We start from the raw sequence: 19099 nt of genomic DNA, 5'->3' as shown, positions 1-19099 counted from the left end.
ACTAGAAGTTTTGATATCCATCGAGCTTTAATAAAATTAAAGGTATAAAAAGAGAATGAAGGCCTGGAGGTATGAGTATTTTCAATCATAAATAGGATTTAAAATACAAATTATTTAATAAAAACAAATAACCAAGAATGTAAATCTTGTATAAATCATTCTATGATTCTATAATAGTTTCGTGCAACTTCAATTCCAACAGGCTTTCAAGGACTTTTATCATAGTTATGACCGGAAAGACTGTTGTATGCGAACATCCGTCTTCCGGTCGGGCAACATGGTTGTAGAGGTGTAGCTGCGTCCATCAGCCTGCTTAATCGATTTTATAGAAATCGTTGTGTCTCTTTGACAGATATATTTACATCGTATAATCAGGCACAATGAATATACGCAACGCACGGGTGAGTAAGTGAAAGTAAAGTGCAGTGGTATAGTCATAAGACAGTGTCTGTTTCTCAAATCCCATTTTGGGCATCATAGACGAGTTCCAGACGATGAGGCATTGAGTCTAATCAGTATGATTAAATTTTTATGATTATGTCTACCTTTTGCTCTTTCACGACTCATGCACGCTTCGCAGTTTAATAGTTTTTAAGTGACCGTGCACTTTTGTCTCATTTTATGCCTGTTCTCTGATACCTTTACCTCAGTCAAGCACCAAAACAGTTATAATTTAGTAACACATGACCATTTTCCAGCTTCTCTCTGAATATTAGAATTAATCCGGTTAATCATGTGTTTTATGTGAATGATTTAGTGCTACAGCCAGTGGCAGATAGAGAACAGTTTGACTCAGTGATTCTCTCTTTTACACATATATCCAGCCAGAGGATCTGATGAACATGCAGCACTGCAACCTGCTGTGTCTTCCAGAGAACTATCAGATGAAGTATTACTTCTACCACGGCCTGTCCTGGCCACAGGTCTGAGATGACACTCATCTGTATACAAACATCACGCGCTGAACTGCCATACTGAACTCCTGTGTTTGTTTTCCAGCTGTCTTACATAGCAGAGGATGAGAATGGGAAGATAGTGGGATATGTTTTGGCTAAAATGTAAGTTTTATTTTATTGGTTTATGCGTGAGATGTCCATGGTTATGCTCCAAGTTGCAGGGACACTCAACCCAAAATGGAGAATTGTGTCATAATTTACTCGTTCCAAACCTGTTTGGAAATGAAGCTTTATGAGGAAAACATTCCAGGATTTTTCTCCATATAGTGGACTTAAACAGGTTGAAGGTCCAAATTGCAGTTTCGGTGCAACTTCAAAGGGCTCTACACGATCCCAGCTGAGAAATAAGGACTTATTTAGCATAACGATAGGCCATTCTCTTTAAAATACAAATGTATATAATTTATAACCACAAATGCTCATTTTGCACTAGCTCATGCATCACTTTTGTATCTCATTTTCTCCTCCAACTTCAAAATCATCAGACAAAATAGTTTGACCTTTTTTTGTCAATGGCATTTGACTTTCTTCGCACATTCGAATTGTAAACACTGGGCCTTTCCAACGTAATGCATGAAGTCCAGCTAGTGCAAGATAAGCATTTGTACTTATTTTTTTAAGAAAATGGCTAATCGTTCCGCTAGATAATACCCTTATTTCTCAGCTGGGATCATGTAGAGGTCTTTGAAGCTGGACTACGTCAGAAACCTTCATTTCTTTACAACTGAAGACTTGGATAACATGGGAGTGAGTAAATTATAAGGAAATTTTTATTCTGAACTACTTTAAAAGAAGATATGTCCGTTTCCTTTGACTTACATTGTATGGACAAACAGTATGCTGGAAGTCAATGGAAACCCAAACTGTTGGGTTACAACATTCTTCAAAATATCTTATTTTATGTTCTACAGAAAAAAAAAAAAAAGTCATTCAGGAATGAAATGAGGGTGATTAAATGAGTAAATGATGACATGATTCTCTCTTTTGGGTGAACTATCCTTTTAAGAGAGGTTATTTTGTAAATATTTATAATTCATGTAATAATCTATTAATTGTTTATGAAATAATACATTTTAGTTAAATAATTTTATCTGATGTAAATTGCATATTTTAAATTTACAGGGAGGAGGATCCTGACGATGTTCCTCATGGACACATTACATCACTGGTTAGTGTTTTTACTCTGAAAACATTTGCTGTTCTTTCTTGTCATATTGTTGAAGTTGTCTTTCCTGTCTGCATGTGTATAAATAAATGTACTCACTGCTGTGCGTTAATACAGGCAGTTAAACGCTCTCACAGGCGTCTTGGACTGGCTCAAAAACTGATGGATCAAGCCAGCAGAGCCATGATCGAGAACTTCAATGCCAAATACGTCTCTTTACATGTCAGGAAGAGGTAGGATATGCACTCTCTATCATTATATCAGCCCAGAGAGATTTTTTGGAGGGATTTTCCTGACCATGTTTCTGTTTGTATTTCAGTAACCGGGCCGCTCTTCACTTGTACTCAAACACACTTAAGTTTCAGTGAGTGTCACTTCTTTTTTCCCTATTTCTATTATGTTTGTATTGTGAATGAATATAGGCTGTCAGTTGATTAAAACTAAATGAATTATTTACATATACTGAATTTCTTAAACTGCTAGATGAAATTTAATGCAATGAAATAATTGCATGAGTCTTAACTTTCACAAGATGTGAGTGTGTTTAAGTTGTAAACAATTAAAACAGCATAGAGGGATGAAGACCCCCCACCCCCCCCGGACCCATTCCAGTTTGTATATCGGTCCAACCGCTCAACCGTTGATGCCATTGCCACTACCATCCACTCAGCACTCACACATCTAGAAAAAAAGGATTCGTACGTCAGAATGCTGTTCATAGATTTCAGTTCAGCATTCAACACAAGATCCCTCAACAGCTCATCCACAAACGGGTCCTGCTGGGGCTCAACACTTCGCTGTGCAACTGGCTGTTGGACTTTCTGACTGGAAGACCTCAGGCAGTACGGGTCGGCAGCAACACAACCAGCACCATCACTCGGACCACTGGGGCCCCCCAAGGATGTGTGCTGAGCCCCCTCACTCTCCTGACCCACGACTGCACACCGTCACATAACTATATACAACTACAAACTCTTCATTAAGTTTGCGGATGACACGACTGTGCTGGGTCTCATTAGCAACAGAGATGAGACAAACTACAGGAGCGAGTGAGCCGCCTTGCCAGGTGGTGCAGTGACAATAATCTCTCTCTGAACGTGGAGAAGATGAAGGAGATTGTTTTTGACTTCAGGAGAGCACACACTCAGCATGCTCCTCTGACCATCAACAGCAGGAGCAAGTTCCTGGGTGTGCACATCACAGAGGACCTCTCCTGGACTGACAACACCGCAGCACTGGCCAATAAATCACAACAGCGTCTCTATTTCCTCCACAATCTGAGAAGAGCCAGAGCCCCGGCCCCCATCATGTGCACCTTCTACAGAGGCACCATCGAGAGCATCCTGAAGAGCTGCATCACTGTGTGGTATGGCACCTGCAACGCGTCCTGCCAGAAGACCCTTCAAGATCATTGGTGTCTCTCTCCCCTCCCTCCAGGACATTTAAGGAACCTGTCTCACCCGTAAAGCCATGTGCATCACAGGTTATTCAACACACCCGTCACACAGTCTTCAGTCTGCTGCCATCAGGGAGGAGACTGCGGGGTCTCCAGGCCAGGACCAGCAGACTGAAGGACAGCTTTATCCATCAGGCTGTCAGGAAGCTGAACTCCCTCACTTCCTCCTGATATTGCCCCCCCCTCCCCACTTTTTCCCCATGCACCACTGAACTCTTTACCTCAGAGGCCCCCAACACCCTCCCCCCAGCTCCCAATAATACACTGGGACCTTCACCAGACACTTTGTACAGCATTGGTCTGCTCACTACCTCTTTCAGCAGTTAACAAACCTCATTCAACTACCTCTTCTGTCAGTTTAAAAAAAAACTGCTCTTTGAGATTTTGTATACTTTAATCAGACTAAATTAGCTCTTTTGCACTACAATCATTATATCTGTACTGTTTACTTCACTGGCTCGCACTCTATCGGCCATCTGCCTTGTGCTGCTTTACTTATCTTTCTTATTACATGACCTATATGTATATTTTTATAGTTGTACTTTATTTTTTATTATCTGTATTTAATGTTCTACTGTTAGTGTTATCTGTAGACACCCAAGGGTCTGAGAGTAATGCAATTTCAATTAGGGATGCACCGGTTGACCGGCCATAAATCGGAACCGGACGGTTTTTGCTTAAAATACGCGAACGGCAATCGTCCGGTTTTCGGTCTGTGCGCAGGACACGGGCAGCCGATCAGTACTGGGAATGCAGAGATACATGTCTGAGGCACAGATAGCAGCATGAAGCGATCTGCCGTTGGTGTACTGGCGCACAAATAAGAGTCCCTTTTCTACGCACACTAAAGCTGCGCGAGCTTACTGTTACCGGTCCGAACCCTGAACATGAGTAGACCGTGAAGAGATGTTCAGATCAACTTCTCACGTGTTGGATGAGAAACGAAACGGACTAAACTGTGACGAAACTTTTTTTTTTTTTTTTTTTTTGTAAAGTGGAACTTGCATACACGTTTGAAAAGCCAGAAGTAAACGACAGTTGATTATTTTTATTTTACCTTAAAATTACGTCGACTTAATTTGATTTAAAAATCACCTGCTGTAGCACACTGAGAAAGTGTTTCATTCATCCAATTAAAATAATTTAGGGTAATGATTCACATCTATATAGATTGTGTTGTTTGGATTGTAGAATTATGCAGTTATTATCTTTAATTTCACACGGTTACAGTTAATCTTAAAATTTAAGGCCAGTTCTCTGTAGTTTCAACCCAATTCAAAAACAAAAGCTAAATGCTGATGTCTGTAATGTAGCTGTTAATTTCAGATGGTTGCAGTTATTGTTTTCCATAGCCAAAAGCCAGTTTGGCCTATTAAATACCAAATAAACATCGTGTTTATGCACACTTTCCTTCTTTCTTGTTTTTTGCTTAAAGATAAAAAATAAAAAATCGGTATCGAAATCGGCCATGAAAAATCATGATTACTAATTTCAATTCTCTGTATGTATGTACTATACAAGTGGAAGAATTGACAATAAAGCAGACTTGACTTGAAGAAGGGATTCAGTGTTAATGACCCTTCAGAAGAAGTTCAGCTTCAAAAACAGCAGTACAATTATGTGCATAATTAACTGTTAGTTTAAATTGACAGCACTAGAATAAACCTATTTTTAAGACTGCCTGAGAATACAGCTCAGTTTTAGCCATCATTTATAACTATGAATATGTATCATGATAAACGGCAGAGACGTTAAGTGCATTTTGTTTTTGTATGTAGTGATACTGCATTGTATCATAGTCAAACCAAATGTTTTCATGGTTCTGTGTTTCAGAATAAGTGAAGTGGAGCCCAAATATTATGCTGATGGAGAAGATGCCTATGCCATGAAGAGGAATCTCACAACGATGGCAGATGAGGTAAGTGGGGTTGCATTTATATATACTTATGCAATATAAACACAGCTTCAGTTTTTTTTTTAACCCTAACTCCCCAAATTAAGATAAATAAACAAATTTCCCAAATTGTAATCTGGACCTCTACACCAGGGTTGGCCAGCGTTGGTCCTGGAGAGCCAAGGTCCAGCAGAGTTTTGCTCCAACCTTGATGAAAACTCACCTGCCTGTAGCTTTCTAGTAAGCTTTAGTACTTGATTAGCTGGTTCATGTGTGTTTGATGAGGGTTGGAGGTGAACTCTGCAGGACTGTGGCTCTCCAGAACCAATGTTGCCCACCCCTGCTCTGCACCCACTGAACATATGTGGAAGAATAACACAGGCAAAACCTTTTTTTAATCTGGGAAACAAACCACACAAATTTGCCTCCTCCCAGATATTCCCAACTCTTTGATTAGGACAACGGTAGTCATGATGGCTTTTGAGTGTATGCTGAGCTCAGAAGGAGGCTTGTGCCAAGCTTGGAGTTTTGAGCCAAGTGGTTTTTGAATGCCTATTAAAAAACATATATTTTATCTTTGATCATTACTGCCCAATTATTGTAGGTGAAAAGTGTTATAACAGAAATCAAACATTAACACCTCTAAATTTGGTCAGTGCAATTGAGTTGCACCTTCTACAGATTCTAAATAAAACAAATTTAGAGAGGGTTACATTGGATTCACCTTCAAAAATTAAAAAGCTGCTTTTAAGTTTTTTTTGTTGTTTTTATTGTTGTTATTTTGATCCATTTTACATATTCTCCAGATTCATTGTCACCAATTAGCAAGTCTGTTGCTCAAAAAACCACATTACACTTACCAGTTTGCTTCCTTAGTCAGTGGCTGACATTGGTAGACATTTTTACTTAAAAAACAAAACAAAAACAAATCACCACTACACAAAACACTACCATTTCCTGATGTGCAGTTGCAGAAACCAGGTGTTCGTCTGTGGGGCTCAGAAGCTTCACCATCTCAGGACACATCTGTTACTGGCCTGGTGGAGAAGCTGACGGTGCAGGATGGAGATGGAGACAGCGGAGGAGAGAGTAAAGAAATGAGTGAGGTCAGCGAGGCCACAGAGAGCACAGACGTCAAAGACTCCTCGTCGGACTCTTAACTCACATCTCCATGTGTTCACACCCATCATATAGGTTTCTAATCAATTTATAGTGTTTATATGCTCTGATGGTTTTATTTTCAGAATACAGGAAAGTGTACTTTTAAAAGCGGTTCACAATTATGAAATCATTTGAGGAGATTTGTCAATAAAATTGGAGAGTAAATATCATTTGTGGTGGTGTCATTATCCTGGAAAAAAAATGTTTGTTAATTAAAAACTTGCCTTTTTTAAATAAGATTTATTTAAATGAAAGTTTTGTAAGTATAAATATAAGTAAATTTATATATTTTTAAGATAATTACAAATTGTAATTGGGATCATGTAGAGCCCTTTGAAACTGCACTGAAACGGCAGTTTGGACCTTCAACCCGTTGTGCATCATTTAAGTCCATTATATGGAGAAAAATCCTGGAATATTTTCCTCAGAAGCCTTAATTTCTCTGTGACTGAAAAAAGAAAGACATGAACAACTGTGGTGCATAATATATCAGGATTTTATTTTTATTCTGAAGTGAACTTTTCCTTTAAAGAAGGTACGTTGGTAACAAGGTTGGTTTAGGTTTCCATTGTATGGACAAAACAATACACCACAAGTCAATGGAAACCCCAACTGCTTGGTTAACAACATTCTTAAAAATATCTTATGTTCTACAGAAGAAAAATAATTAATACAGATTTGGAATGCAATGAGGCTAAGTAAATTATGACACACTTCTCATAACGAACCCATTAATTATCCCAAAAGGTTATTTTGTAAATATTTATAATTAATTGTACGTCAACTCCCATCAACTACAAAATAGTTTTTCCAGTTGCTTCGTTCTTTGCTGCATTACATTGAGATATATTTATAAATCAATTCTGGACTGGATTAAATGCGTCCCACAAACTGTTAAAATGAACAGGCACATTTTTGGGATCCTTAGAGCGGTGTGCAGAGCGACAAATGAAAGGCTTTACCCACAGCCGGAGACAGCACGAGGTTTGGCACACTTTTCCTAATTTTTCTCACTTCTGCTGTTGGTGAATAATATATTCCACTTCATCTTTATCACTGTTCCTAAAAAAATACTAAAAACACTTTACACCTTGATATGTAATGCAGGGGGTGCTCACTATGTGCTATAGTGGGTGCCGTAGGTGGTTAATAATGTTACTCACTCAGGGTCATTTATATAACTAACTTTCATCTTGTTCAAGTCTAAAATACACGGAAATAATTTTTAATACAACGAGATTTCACTGTGGTCCAGTAGAGAGCAGTAAGGTTATATATGATTTTCCCCAAGTCTACTTTGCGTAATCACGTTAGTATTCAAGCTTATATTTTGAGTTAATTTATTTTTTTTAAAACTGTGTATATTAAACCTGGCCTGTAAAGTGTTTTTCTCTAATGTGTTATTGTACATTGCAATGAAGTTTAAATTGCAAAGCCATTAAAAATCATTACTGATTTAGAATCAGAATGCAGGTTTTACAGAGAATATATATTACGTTTTAATTTTACTCAATATATTCGAATGTATGAGGGACAGTGACACTTACAGCTTAACTTTAGCTTCTTACAGTAGCTTTGGAAGGCAGATTGTATTTTTGTTTCATGCATATAATTTTTTTCACATTAGTTTGAGAGCAGACATTAATTGGCTGACCCTTGTGTAGGAAGGGGAATGCAACTGCGGACAGAATTATTGGGAAAAGGTCTCTGCGTGAATTACATGATAATTTTAATAACTAGAAAAACATAATTAAATAAAGATCCAGAGTGATATTTACACTATCAAGTTTATTAACACTATAAATACATGAATACAAATTCAGACAAACAAAATAATATTTTTTTCATGTGCAGTATGTGTAGACTCACTCCATTAAAAGTGAAGTGGTTAAAGAGCAGATCATATGGTTTTCTGAAAAATATCTAATTTGCAGTTTGTTATGTAGCTATCCTTAAATGAAAACAGTCTGCAAAGCTATTAATCAAATAAGTGCATGATAAATAAAGATATTGTCTCTCAAAAGAGATTGTCGACTCAGAATCGCCTTAACGAGTCGTCATATTTTCCAATCCTTTACCTGTTACTGGCATATGTCACTTTTTGTTTACATGATGTTGAGAAGGCACTTCAAGGATACCACAGAAACACAATTCAAACCTTTTGTTGTGTACATGTAATTTCAGTTGATTGCTCAAAATATCAAGTTTGGTGCTAATATGGGCTTCATTCTTTCTTCTGTTGATTATGAGGCTCAAGTCAGTCAATGGGGTTCACTTCGTTCAAAGACAAACCACTCAAATCTGCAATACTGTACATTTTCAGAGAGTTGACTTTGTTCTGATTGCTTTTTATCAGATTATAAGGTTTGCGACAAACAATCAGATGATCGTTACGCTCAGAGATTTCTGCATGTATGTTTTATTAACTTTATTTGATAACATAAATTATGTCTAACTGTACAATTTCACAATGTAATTATGGAAGGTTAGAACTAATTAAAAGATCAGTGTTTGCATTACCTGTTTTTTTTTTTTTTTAAATTAGTATCAGTTTTAATAATAAGTCTAAATAATTAGTCATTCAGACTATCAGTCTATAAGCAGCAAATGTATATTTTTATGATATCTTTTGCATTAATTATCATATAAAACAAATATTTGCATTTGTCATGTATTAATTAAATCCTTTTACAGCCCGTTTTTTTTTTTTTTTTTTGTCATTTAAAAAAAAAAAGTTTTATTTCACTCTAACTATTAGAGTAAAATATAAAGAAATAAGAGAAATACATAAATTGTACATTTTCATAATTGGTAATGCAAAAGACATGCAGCTGTGTGTACACACCATATGGACCCCCCCCTGGACCCCTTCCAGTTTGCATATCGGTCCAACCGGTCAACCAATGATGCCATTGCCACTACCATCCACTCAGCACTCACACATATAGAGAAAAAAGACTCATAGACTTCAGTTCAGCTTTCAACAAAATCATCCCTCAACAGCTCATTTACAAACTGATCCAGCTGGGGCTCAACACTTCGCTGTGCAACTGGCTGTTGGACTTTCTGACTGGAAGACCTCAGGCAGTACGGGTCGGCAGCAACACATCCAGCACCATCACACTGAACACTGGGGCCCCCCAAGGATGTGTGCTGAGCCCCCTCCTCTTCACTCTGCTGACCCATGACTGCACACCATCACACAACTCCAACCTCTTCATTAAATTTGCAGATGACAGGACTGTGGTGGTTCTCATTAGCAACAAAGATGAGACAAACTACAGGAGCGAGGTGAGCCGCCTTGCCAGGTGGTGCAGTGACAACAGTCTCTCTCTGAACGTGGAGAATACGAAGGAGATTGTTGTCGACTTCAGGAGAGCACACACTCAGCATGTTCCTCTGACCATCAATGGTGCGACTGTGGAGAGAGTGAGCAGCACCAAGTTCCTGGGTGTGCACATCACAGAGGACCTCTCCTGGACTGACAACACAGCAGCACTGGCCAATAAATCACAACAGTGTCTCTACTTCCTCCACAATCTGAGAAGAGCCAGAGCCCCGGCCCCCATCATGTGCACCTTCTACAGAGGAACCATCGAGAGCATCCTGACGAGCTGCATCACTGTGTGGTATGGCGCCAGGAACGCGTCCTACCGGAAAACTTTTCAACGCATAGTGAGAGCAGTTGAGAAGATCATTGATGTCTCTCTCCCCTCCCTCCAGGACATTTACAGAACCCATCTCAACCGTTAAGCCCTCTGCATCACAGGTGATCCCACCCACCCATCACACAGCTTCTTCAGTCTGCTGCCATCAGGGACAGAGTCATCCATCAGGCATTCAGGAACCCCCCCCCCCCCACTAAAATATGAGATTGGTCTGCTCACTACCTCATTCAGCATGGAACTGATGTCACTCTACTACCTCATCAGTCAGTTAAATAAAATAACTGCTCTTGAGCCCTTGTCACTTTAAGCTTTATTTTTGTTGCACTAAAAATCTTTTTATCTGCACTGTTTGCTCACTTCACTGGTTTGCACTCTATCTGCCATGTGCCTTGCGCTGCTTTATTTAATTTTATTTTTAATTTTATTACATGTCTTTTTTTTACATTCCCTTATTGTATAGCTGTATCTTATATTTGATATTTGATCTATATTTTTAGACTCTACTGTTAGTGTTATCTGTATGCACCGGGCATCTGAGAGTAACGTATTTTCGATTCACTGTATGTATGTACTCTACATGTGGAAGAATTAACAATAAAGCAGACTTGACTTGACTTGACTTGAGATGCAACGAGCCTATTGCTGTTTATTTTGCTGCACCAGCAGTTATATGGTTAATGCTGGAGAGACGAGTGAGTTAGTTAAGACTGCTGCTCCTGTGATACAGCTGTTCTGCATTCTGATTAAATGTTAAGACACAGAGCGTCTTTTGTCATTCGTTCTTCAAACATTACAGTCAACATATTTTGGTTTACAAACTATTGTTTCATCAGTTAGTCACATTAGCACTGGGCTAACATACCCACCATTATGATTTTAAGTGTACACTGTTTAGCAGATAAACTTTAGATGTAGGCATGATTCGCTAGCATACGTGTTAAACTAAAAGATTTATGTCATTATTATAAGAACGGCGCACTATATTATTGTTTTAGGTGCTTTTTCAATGGTAGCACTCTTTAACTGGCTCAAGGACTCCTCTCTATGCCAATCACAACAAGCTTGGCCAGCTGACCAATCGGAGCTGAGTAGGCTTGTGAATGGGAGGGGTTTGCTCCAAACTTGCTTGGAACTAATTGTTTCCTAATCATTGGCAACTTTAAACGTATATTCTGAGAAAATTAAAATGTTTTCTGACCTTAGATGCATTTAAACCTGTTGTAGGGGACTCCAACACAATATTAGGACACTTTAAAATACCATATGACCTGCTCTTTAATATGAACAGATGTGCATGTTTAATTTTACAGTTCAGGACCCCATCAAAGTGCACCGTGTTGTGGCTTATTGTTATGTTACTGTTCACTTGTCCAAAGGAGTAAAGCTTTCTCCTTTTCCAACCCCCTGGGTCAAATCAGATCAGTACACTCTACTTTCTCCATTAATTGAGGAGAATCATGGTATTGTTTGGCCACACAAACCACACTCTCTCCATGACCAATCTGATTTTGGCCCTGTCCCTCTGTGCGATCTCTATATAAAGTCAAGTGTGTGGCTCAGAAGAGACTGGTTTCTCTTGACTCCAGGATTTTTGGAAGAGGTACCTGTGGATGTGAAAAAGAGGTATAAGCTCTTTTGAAACTATATGAACACAAATTATATCAACACTTCGCTCTTTGATTCATTTAATTATTACAATGATTACAAAAATGGCACTGCAAAAATTCTAGCCAACAAAAAGACACCTCTTTTTAAACAAACTACACCATATTAGTCCATATTTTAAATGTGTGGAATTAGTTACACATAGTGATGCTTACCATTGCAAACACCAAACTGTTTGACATTGAAAAGAGTTTGAATCCAAAATCTTAATCTTTTAAATAAGAACTTGCCAACAAATTTCCACATTTGCACACATTTTAGATTTTTATGTCAAGAATAGTTCAATGAAATTCATTGTTACAGTTACACTTACCGTCACCCCAGTGATAATGCGAATGTTTTGTTTATAAATATGGATGATCACTGACAAACAAAAGGCTAAAATGTTATCCATTTGAGTTTCTTATACCAACGCCGTCATTTAAATTCTTGGAGGCCAGGGAATTAATTTTAATGGTCCATTCTATGCACAATGAGTAATCTATGCAAGTGTCATAAAGCAGTGGTTCTCGACTGGTGCATTGTTACCCAAAAACTTGTTTAAAACACTTTTCATATGTTTTGTTGTTGATGTAAAAGTGCAATCAAACTAACTAATATATTAGCATAATCTTAATAACAGTGTCAATATGTAGAAGCTAAAATGCCAAAACTACACAAGATAAAATAAAATTCCTACAAAAAATGCCTACAAATTATTGAAACCATGCATTCATGAATGCTACTTTATCAGGCATTATAAGGAAAGATTAAATGAAGATGACATCAATACTTTTTTGAAGACAGTTCCCTTCAAAGATACATTTAAAAACACCCGTGCCACGTTTTGACTTGGAAACATGAGGAGCTCACATTTATTCATCGAAGTCAAAGCATTTTGGAAGATCTATTTGTCGGCAGTCAGTGTTGATATTGTGGCTGCCGCCACAAATAAACCAGTATATGGAAAACACTGGTGTTATTCATTTTGAACATTTGGGCCTACGTCCTAGGCCTTCAACCCATTGTCCTGCAAATTTTTTTATTTCCATTTCTCTATAGAATAGTGGGTCCTCAGGAGCAGGGCTGAAGACCTATAACCTACATAGTTCATGGTAATGTTAATACATTTTATTCTTTGAGATTTTAGGTCTTTTGCATTGTGCTGGCTTTACACTGAAGCAAAACCACTTGTGAACCATTGCCATGGAGGACCCATTTTTGTAAGTCCCAAAAAAACATTCCAGGCTGTCCCTCCCCGACAATGGCCCTCTCTCAAGCTGAGCTCATGCACAGTACATACCGCTTTGAGATAGGCCACATTGCTCTGTCGAATCTCGCTGAGCAACTGATCCCGTGGTGTTAACTCCACTTTAGGGGGTTGTCGTCTTCTAGGAACCGGCTTTAGAGTCTTTATCATATCTTTCAGGTTGGCTCTATCATCTGCAAGACCTTCTCTTGCCGTGCTTCTTTGTTTAGGAACACTCCTCAGCTGAACATTATCTCTTCCCTCTTTCCTTTCATACCTTGTGTTCAGTTCCAGAAGTGGATCCCTTCTTTTCGGAGTCTTTTTTAGATGTACTTCATCTAAGAGGTTTCCTTTGTCTGAACTAGTAGGATGCTGTTGTGGGGCAGGATATTGAGTCTTGCGGAGCTGATGAGGAGGACTTTGTTGTGGTGAAGGTTCAGGAGAATCTTCAGGAATCTCCTCAGCCCCATTATCAGAACCCTGCAATAGGGACAATGGTATGTAGTCGCCTAGCATTTCCAACATGCCAGGGGGCAAGTCCAGAGAGTTCTCATACACCTCCATGACCTTTCTCTGCTCTTTCATCTGCTGGAGCTTCTGCTCCTCCATTCTCTGCTGCCGCTGACGGTCCAAGTTCCTGGTGAGGAGATTGGTGACCACCATCCGAGGCCCAGGGACTTCAAAGTGGTAGCCCATCTTCAGAAGGGTGTTGTTAGCCTTGAGGAGACGAGACACTTCCATTTCTGCATGGTGTCCTAGCATGTGCCTTTGGTTGTGGAAGCGGAGCTCAGTGAGTGTCTCATTGAACTGGAGGCAGCGTATTATTGCAACAATCCCCTTTCCTGTGATAAAATTGGATTCAATATTTAGCGTGGTGATACTTCTATTCTCTCTGAGCATGTTGGCCAGAGCGAATGCCACGTTTTCATCTGCACCAGTGTTTGCAATACTAAATGTTTTAACATGTCTGTTCTTCTTGAGTGCGTCAACGTAATCAAGGAGCATTTCTTTGGGAATGTTTTCAATGTTGTTAAGATTGACATCTGTGATAGAGGGGCTGTTGTTGCGGATTTTATCCAAAGTTGTCTCCAAATTGGTTTCATTCCCAGAAGGTCTTGCAGTCTTTTTAACTAAAGTACTTCCACCTAGTGCAAATTTTGGGATCTTCAGCTTGGATATGACCCTTTCCTCTTTCTCCGGAACCCAGTTCTCATATGATGAGGGAGCATTTTCAGACCGAGTGGAATCTTTTGTCTCCTCATTCGCTTTAGATTCTGTCTCATTAAGTCCTGATTGTTCAGTCTTGGCTTCAACTTTAGTATCTGCAATTTCTGGAGGAGGCTGTAAATCATCTTCTGAGGTCACTACAGGGACAGTTGCATCAGGTTCTATCTTGACAGGCTGGATTGCCTCAACATCCATTATCACTTCTTCAATCACTTCATCAACAACAACATCTCCCTCTCCTCCTTCAACCTCCTCCATGATCTCCTCATAGACATATTCCACCTCTTCAACTTTATCTTCTTTTTCTGCTTCAAAATCCTCTTGGGCTTTCTTCTGATGGTGACAAATGCACAAAAGGGTCAAATCTGAAGTGTTGAACAACTGTTATAGATTACAAATGACTAGGGTTGGGAACAGAGAACCGGAACCATGAGCAATTTCTAAGTTTCGATTCTGAATACGGTTCTGGTGCGACACGTGACCAAGTACTGTGAGCAGCCTTGGGCCGGTTTTCTGATTATTTGGCATTTCCCTTAAAGGATGTCACAAACCGAATAACAGAAATGCTGCCCTGTCTATTTAATTACTGAGAGCATTGTTTCCAATGACGCACACTCCACAGACTTTAACTGCCGAACACGTTTCCCACAACTGTATGCGCACTCGCACCTTTGATAACTGTGCACATCGTTTTGTTTGACTGTAGTTGAATGACTTCTGATTTTTTTAAAGTTGACTTTTATGTCAAAGTTGAGTCGAAGTCAACTAGTTGCTGATGACATCATTAATGAACAAATAAGTCTGGTGCTGTGAAAAAACACCTTGTGCTCAGAAAAGGCGTATGACACAGTGCTGCGTATGTGGCTATTGCTCCTATAACAGCTCATTTTTCTGGATGCACGTGCTGGAGATATACTTCTAATTACAGGAGCGTCTTTACTGATTAGATGCGCATGAAAATTGCATTTGATTTTTTGCACAGCCCTACCTACCGGCAGCCGTGGCCGGCCGGTGGACAAAAAGGTTAATTTCCATCCCTGGTGTGTGTACAACAGCTGAAATTAGTGCTGCTGGCGGAGTGATATATTTGTTGGTTATTTACAGTACGTTTTATAGCACGCGCTCATGATATACAAGATCGCGTCGAAGAGTTGAATTTATCTCGCACAAATTTTCGCATACTGTCACGTCTCTGCCAAACCCCGGTAAGTTCATTCTCCTCCAGCATTCTGCAACATTTTAGATTATATAGACAGTTTGAGTTTATCTTATTGTTTTTAACGGCATAATAAGCAAATTAAACAAACAGTATTATCTGTCGCGTGTCTAATAACTGCTGTCCGGGGGATGCGTTTTATTTCCAGTCTTCAAGTACTTTTTCTTGTCGTGCGTGCGTTTGTTTGTCGACGGCGTAAAAGTTTGCGAGCCGAGATTTCTTTCAGTGATACAGTGTTGAACGGGATCACTAAAAAATAAAAAATAAAAAATAAAATACACCAAAAAAATAATAATAATACACTTACAAATACTGGTAAATCCTTTAATTTGGAATTAAATACAACATTATTAATGCATACGAAAACTGTTTAGAATATTGCAAAAATGTTTCTGTGCATTAAAAAAGTTCAGTGCAGTGTATCTGGTTGGGATTAAACCGTTTACCGTTTAAAACGATTCAGTTCGATTTAGTGAAATGAATGATTCGTTCGCGAACCGGATGTCCAGACTGCTTTGTTTTGAAATCTCTCTCACAACAGACACGGAAGAGAAGACAATGCTGAATAAAGTAGTCGTTTTTGCTATTTTTGGACCAAAATGTATTTTTGACGCTTCAAAAAATTCGAACTGACCCTCTGATGTCACATGGACTACTTTGATGATGTTTTTCTTACCTTTCTGGACATGGACAGTATACCGTACACACAGCTTCAATGGAGGGACTGAGAGCTCTCGGACTAAATCTAAAATATCTTAAACTGTGTTCCCAAGATAAACGGAGGTCTTAGGGGTTTGAAACAACATGAGGTTAAGTTATGAAATACATAATTTTGCTGTCTGGGTGAACTAACCCTTTAAAGCGCCATGGCAGAGCATTGAAGTCGGCTAGTCGATTAGTCGGTGCAACCCCTAACATGTACATGTGACCGCGAAGCACCTACCGCCATTAAATTACATTATATTTGTCCAATATTCTTATTAATATACATAATGACTACAACTTGGACCACTAAATAAATAGACTGCTATTTTTATATAAATATGAGGGTTAGATTATTTAGTGTACTGGTCATTTCAGGAGTGATAAACAAAATGATAGAAAATATTTATTTTCATGGATTTTAAATGTTTATAAATGGGGAAACCACTATTGCATCACACCATCTCCTGACTGCGTTATTATTTGTAAAATAGGGGCTTTACGGAGCATGTGTATAAATTGTTACAAGTATAAGTGTTTATATTTCATTAATTTAAGGAAATTAACTAGTGTTTCAGCCCTAAAGGAACTATTTGGCCAACCAGCTTATTCCTGCTTGAAAAGCAAAATGTTAATGATCGTGTAAAAAATATAAACTTTGAAGCACATGCTGATTGATGGACTAGCATTACTCAACAATACCTACTACCTTCCAGCAACGCTACATTCAGTATAGGTAAAATAGTAAAAAACATAATAATAGGTCATTTAAATGGAATCTGAATCAGAACCTGAAAATGATTATACTGTAATATATGTTGAATTTTGACATTGCCAACCTTTAAATTAAATTGACAGTAAGTATTAAACAGTACTGAGCATTGAGTAGTTGAGTATTGTGCATTTTTCCTTACCACAATTTTTTAAATAGTTGTTTAATGATTTTAATGAAACCAGAATCGTAACCGGGACTGTTAGGCGGAAAAATTTCTAACGATTCCCAACCCTACAAATGACAAAACAGTTAATCTTGAACAACTCGCTAAAAGCCTAAAAATAGAATGCCTCATTTGAAATGCTGCATGACAGCACAGTTGCTGTTTCAAGGCATTTGCTGTTGTAGAGTTATTGGCCTCCTAGTTGCAGTAGGTATACATAGGAGAATTTGATGATTAATAATCTGAGCTCCGAGCACTTTAGCAAACAGTTTATGAGACGTAATACACTGAATGTAAATAATCTAGACAAGAACTAGTCTTACCTGACTGGGTAATAGAGTTGTGGGAACTCTCTCCTCCTCCAGCATACGTTTGGACTCTTTCTCCCAGTACATATATTCCACCAGTGATCTGTGATCAAATGATCCAGTGGGTGGTTTGTCAGTTTGGTCTCTCTGTCTCATTCCCACTGGCACTCTGTCATCAGGAGCGATTTCTTCCATCTCACTCTGGAGCTGCTTGAGCTCCTCTGCTGAGAGGCCTGCCAGAATCTCATCTTCATCGATCTCCTCTTCTGACTGGGGCTCACTGCACTCTGAAATAAAAAATAGTTAATAGCTTATAGTTAAACCACATTTTTTATATTAGATTTTTTTTATTATTATTATAAACAAATGTGAATACATTGTGTTAAACCAAATGAAAGTCAAGTATCAAACACAAATGGCTTCTTTTGTATGCTGTCAAATAGCTGAATCTTTTCTGTGCCACTGGTATTACCAAAACAGGTTTCCTGAACACCCCCTGCCTGATATTATTTAGACAAACAAGGGAATAAAAAATACACAAACTGGACAAATTTTGTCGGAAAATTGTTAAATTACCCCTTTAAGTATTACATTAGAAATCATATTGTACTGAAGGGCAGGACAGCTGATAAGTTCAGTAAAACAATATGAATGCAAGTGTAATATTTATTGCCATTCCATTGCTTACTACAATATGATACAACCACCAGTTTTAGCACTGGTCTACTGGGAGCTAGTTAGAGATAGAGTAGACTGAGTGTTAAACTCTTTTTTTTCGCACCTCAGAGCCTTTTACAAAGATTCCCTATGTTCTGGGGATTAATGGCAACAAACAGTCTAATATATTAACAATACCTTGGACTGTTGTCTTTTGAGAAGCATCTCTCGGTCTCATTCCCACCGGCACTCTCTCGTCAGGAGCGATGTCGTCCATCTCACTCTGGAGCTGTTTGAGCTCCTCCGCCGACAGGCCTGCCAGAATCTCATCTTCATCGATCTCCTCGTATGATTCCTGATCAGTGTGGTTAGACATGTCCAGTTTTGTGTTTTCAAGAACTCAACTACAGCCACTGGCTTCAAAGTGCAGTGAGTGTCACTCAGCCCTAGGCAGGCAGCAGAACTTAGAAGGCCTTATCCCACATGTAAGATCGACCCCCATTCAACAGAGGGGCGGTATTTATGGAACAAGTAGTAAGATATGGACATAGACTTTTTTCAGCAGCTTGAGTCAGCTGGCACGTCCCCTGTATTTCAACATGACAGACTTGAGAGAGAGAGAGAGAGAGAGAGAGCTTGGTGGAGAAAAACAGCAGCAGGTGGGCATGCCAGTCAAGTGGCCCCAGTGGCTCAGACCCCAACGACTTTGGCTACAAACATTTTATCTCTTTGGAATTACAAGATGAGCACAAGAAAAGAGATCCCCAGCTGGGTGCTTCCATGGCCAGTAAAACAAACCTGTTCCATGTGTTTAATAGCTATGTGCCGTCAGTGCTAGAAATATATAGCGATTTGAGA

At 38.9% G+C, this 19099-nt stretch overlaps 2 protein-coding genes across 2 annotated transcripts; one reads left to right on the top strand and one right to left on the bottom strand.

The window, feature by feature from the left end:
• The first annotated feature begins 242 nt into the window (after positions 1–242).
• LOC113075746 (N-alpha-acetyltransferase 10-like) lies at positions 243–6802 on the top strand. The gene is made up of 8 exons (XM_026248438.1): positions 243–401; positions 825–923; positions 1000–1058; positions 2079–2124; positions 2239–2354; positions 2441–2485; positions 5411–5495; positions 6440–6802. Exons 1-8 carry the CDS (start codon positions 381–383, stop codon positions 6629–6631), a joined length of 663 nt encoding a protein of 220 aa, XP_026104223.1. The 5' UTR covers positions 243–380; the 3' UTR covers positions 6632–6802.
• A 3935-nt stretch (positions 6803–10737) lies between these two features.
• On the bottom strand, positions 10738–18736 carry LOC113075744 (leiomodin-3-like). Its single transcript, XM_026248435.1, has 4 exons — positions 18440–18736; positions 17600–17871; positions 13248–14753; positions 10738–11904 (listed from the first exon to the last, which is right to left on the bottom strand). Exons 1-4 carry the CDS (start codon positions 18615–18617, stop codon positions 11857–11859), a joined length of 2004 nt encoding a protein of 667 aa, XP_026104220.1. The 5' UTR covers positions 18618–18736; the 3' UTR covers positions 10738–11856.
• Between the last annotated feature and the right edge of the window lie 363 nt (positions 18737–19099).

This window comes from Carassius auratus, unplaced genomic scaffold (genome assembly GCF_003368295.1).
Source record: "Carassius auratus strain Wakin unplaced genomic scaffold, ASM336829v1 scaf_tig00017605, whole genome shotgun sequence".
Lineage (NCBI taxonomy): Eukaryota > Metazoa > Chordata > Actinopteri > Cypriniformes > Cyprinidae > Carassius > Carassius auratus.
This window is presented reverse-complemented; position numbering and strand designations above follow the sequence as displayed.

Coding starts and splice junctions, on each gene's coding strand:
- LOC113075746 (XM_026248438.1), top strand. CDS start 381: ATGAATATACGCAACGCACGG. Junction 2,355..2,440: donor TCTTTACATGTCAGGAAGAG/GTAGGATATGCA, acceptor TTTGTATTTCAG/TAACCGGGCCGCTCTTCACT. Junction 5,496..6,439: donor TCACAACGATGGCAGATGAG/GTAAGTGGGGTT, acceptor CCTGATGTGCAG/TTGCAGAAACCAGGTGTTCG.
- LOC113075744 (XM_026248435.1), bottom strand. CDS start 18,617: ATGTCTAACCACACTGATCAGGAATCATACGAGGAGATCGATGAAGAT. Junction 17,872..18,439: donor TCAAAAGACAACAGTCCAAG/GTATTGTTAATA, acceptor TTTTTATTTCAG/AGTGCAGTGAGCCCCAGTCA. Junction 14,754..17,599: donor CAACTCTATTACCCAGTCAG/GTAAGACTAGTT, acceptor TGTCACCATCAG/AAGAAAGCCCAAGAGGATTT.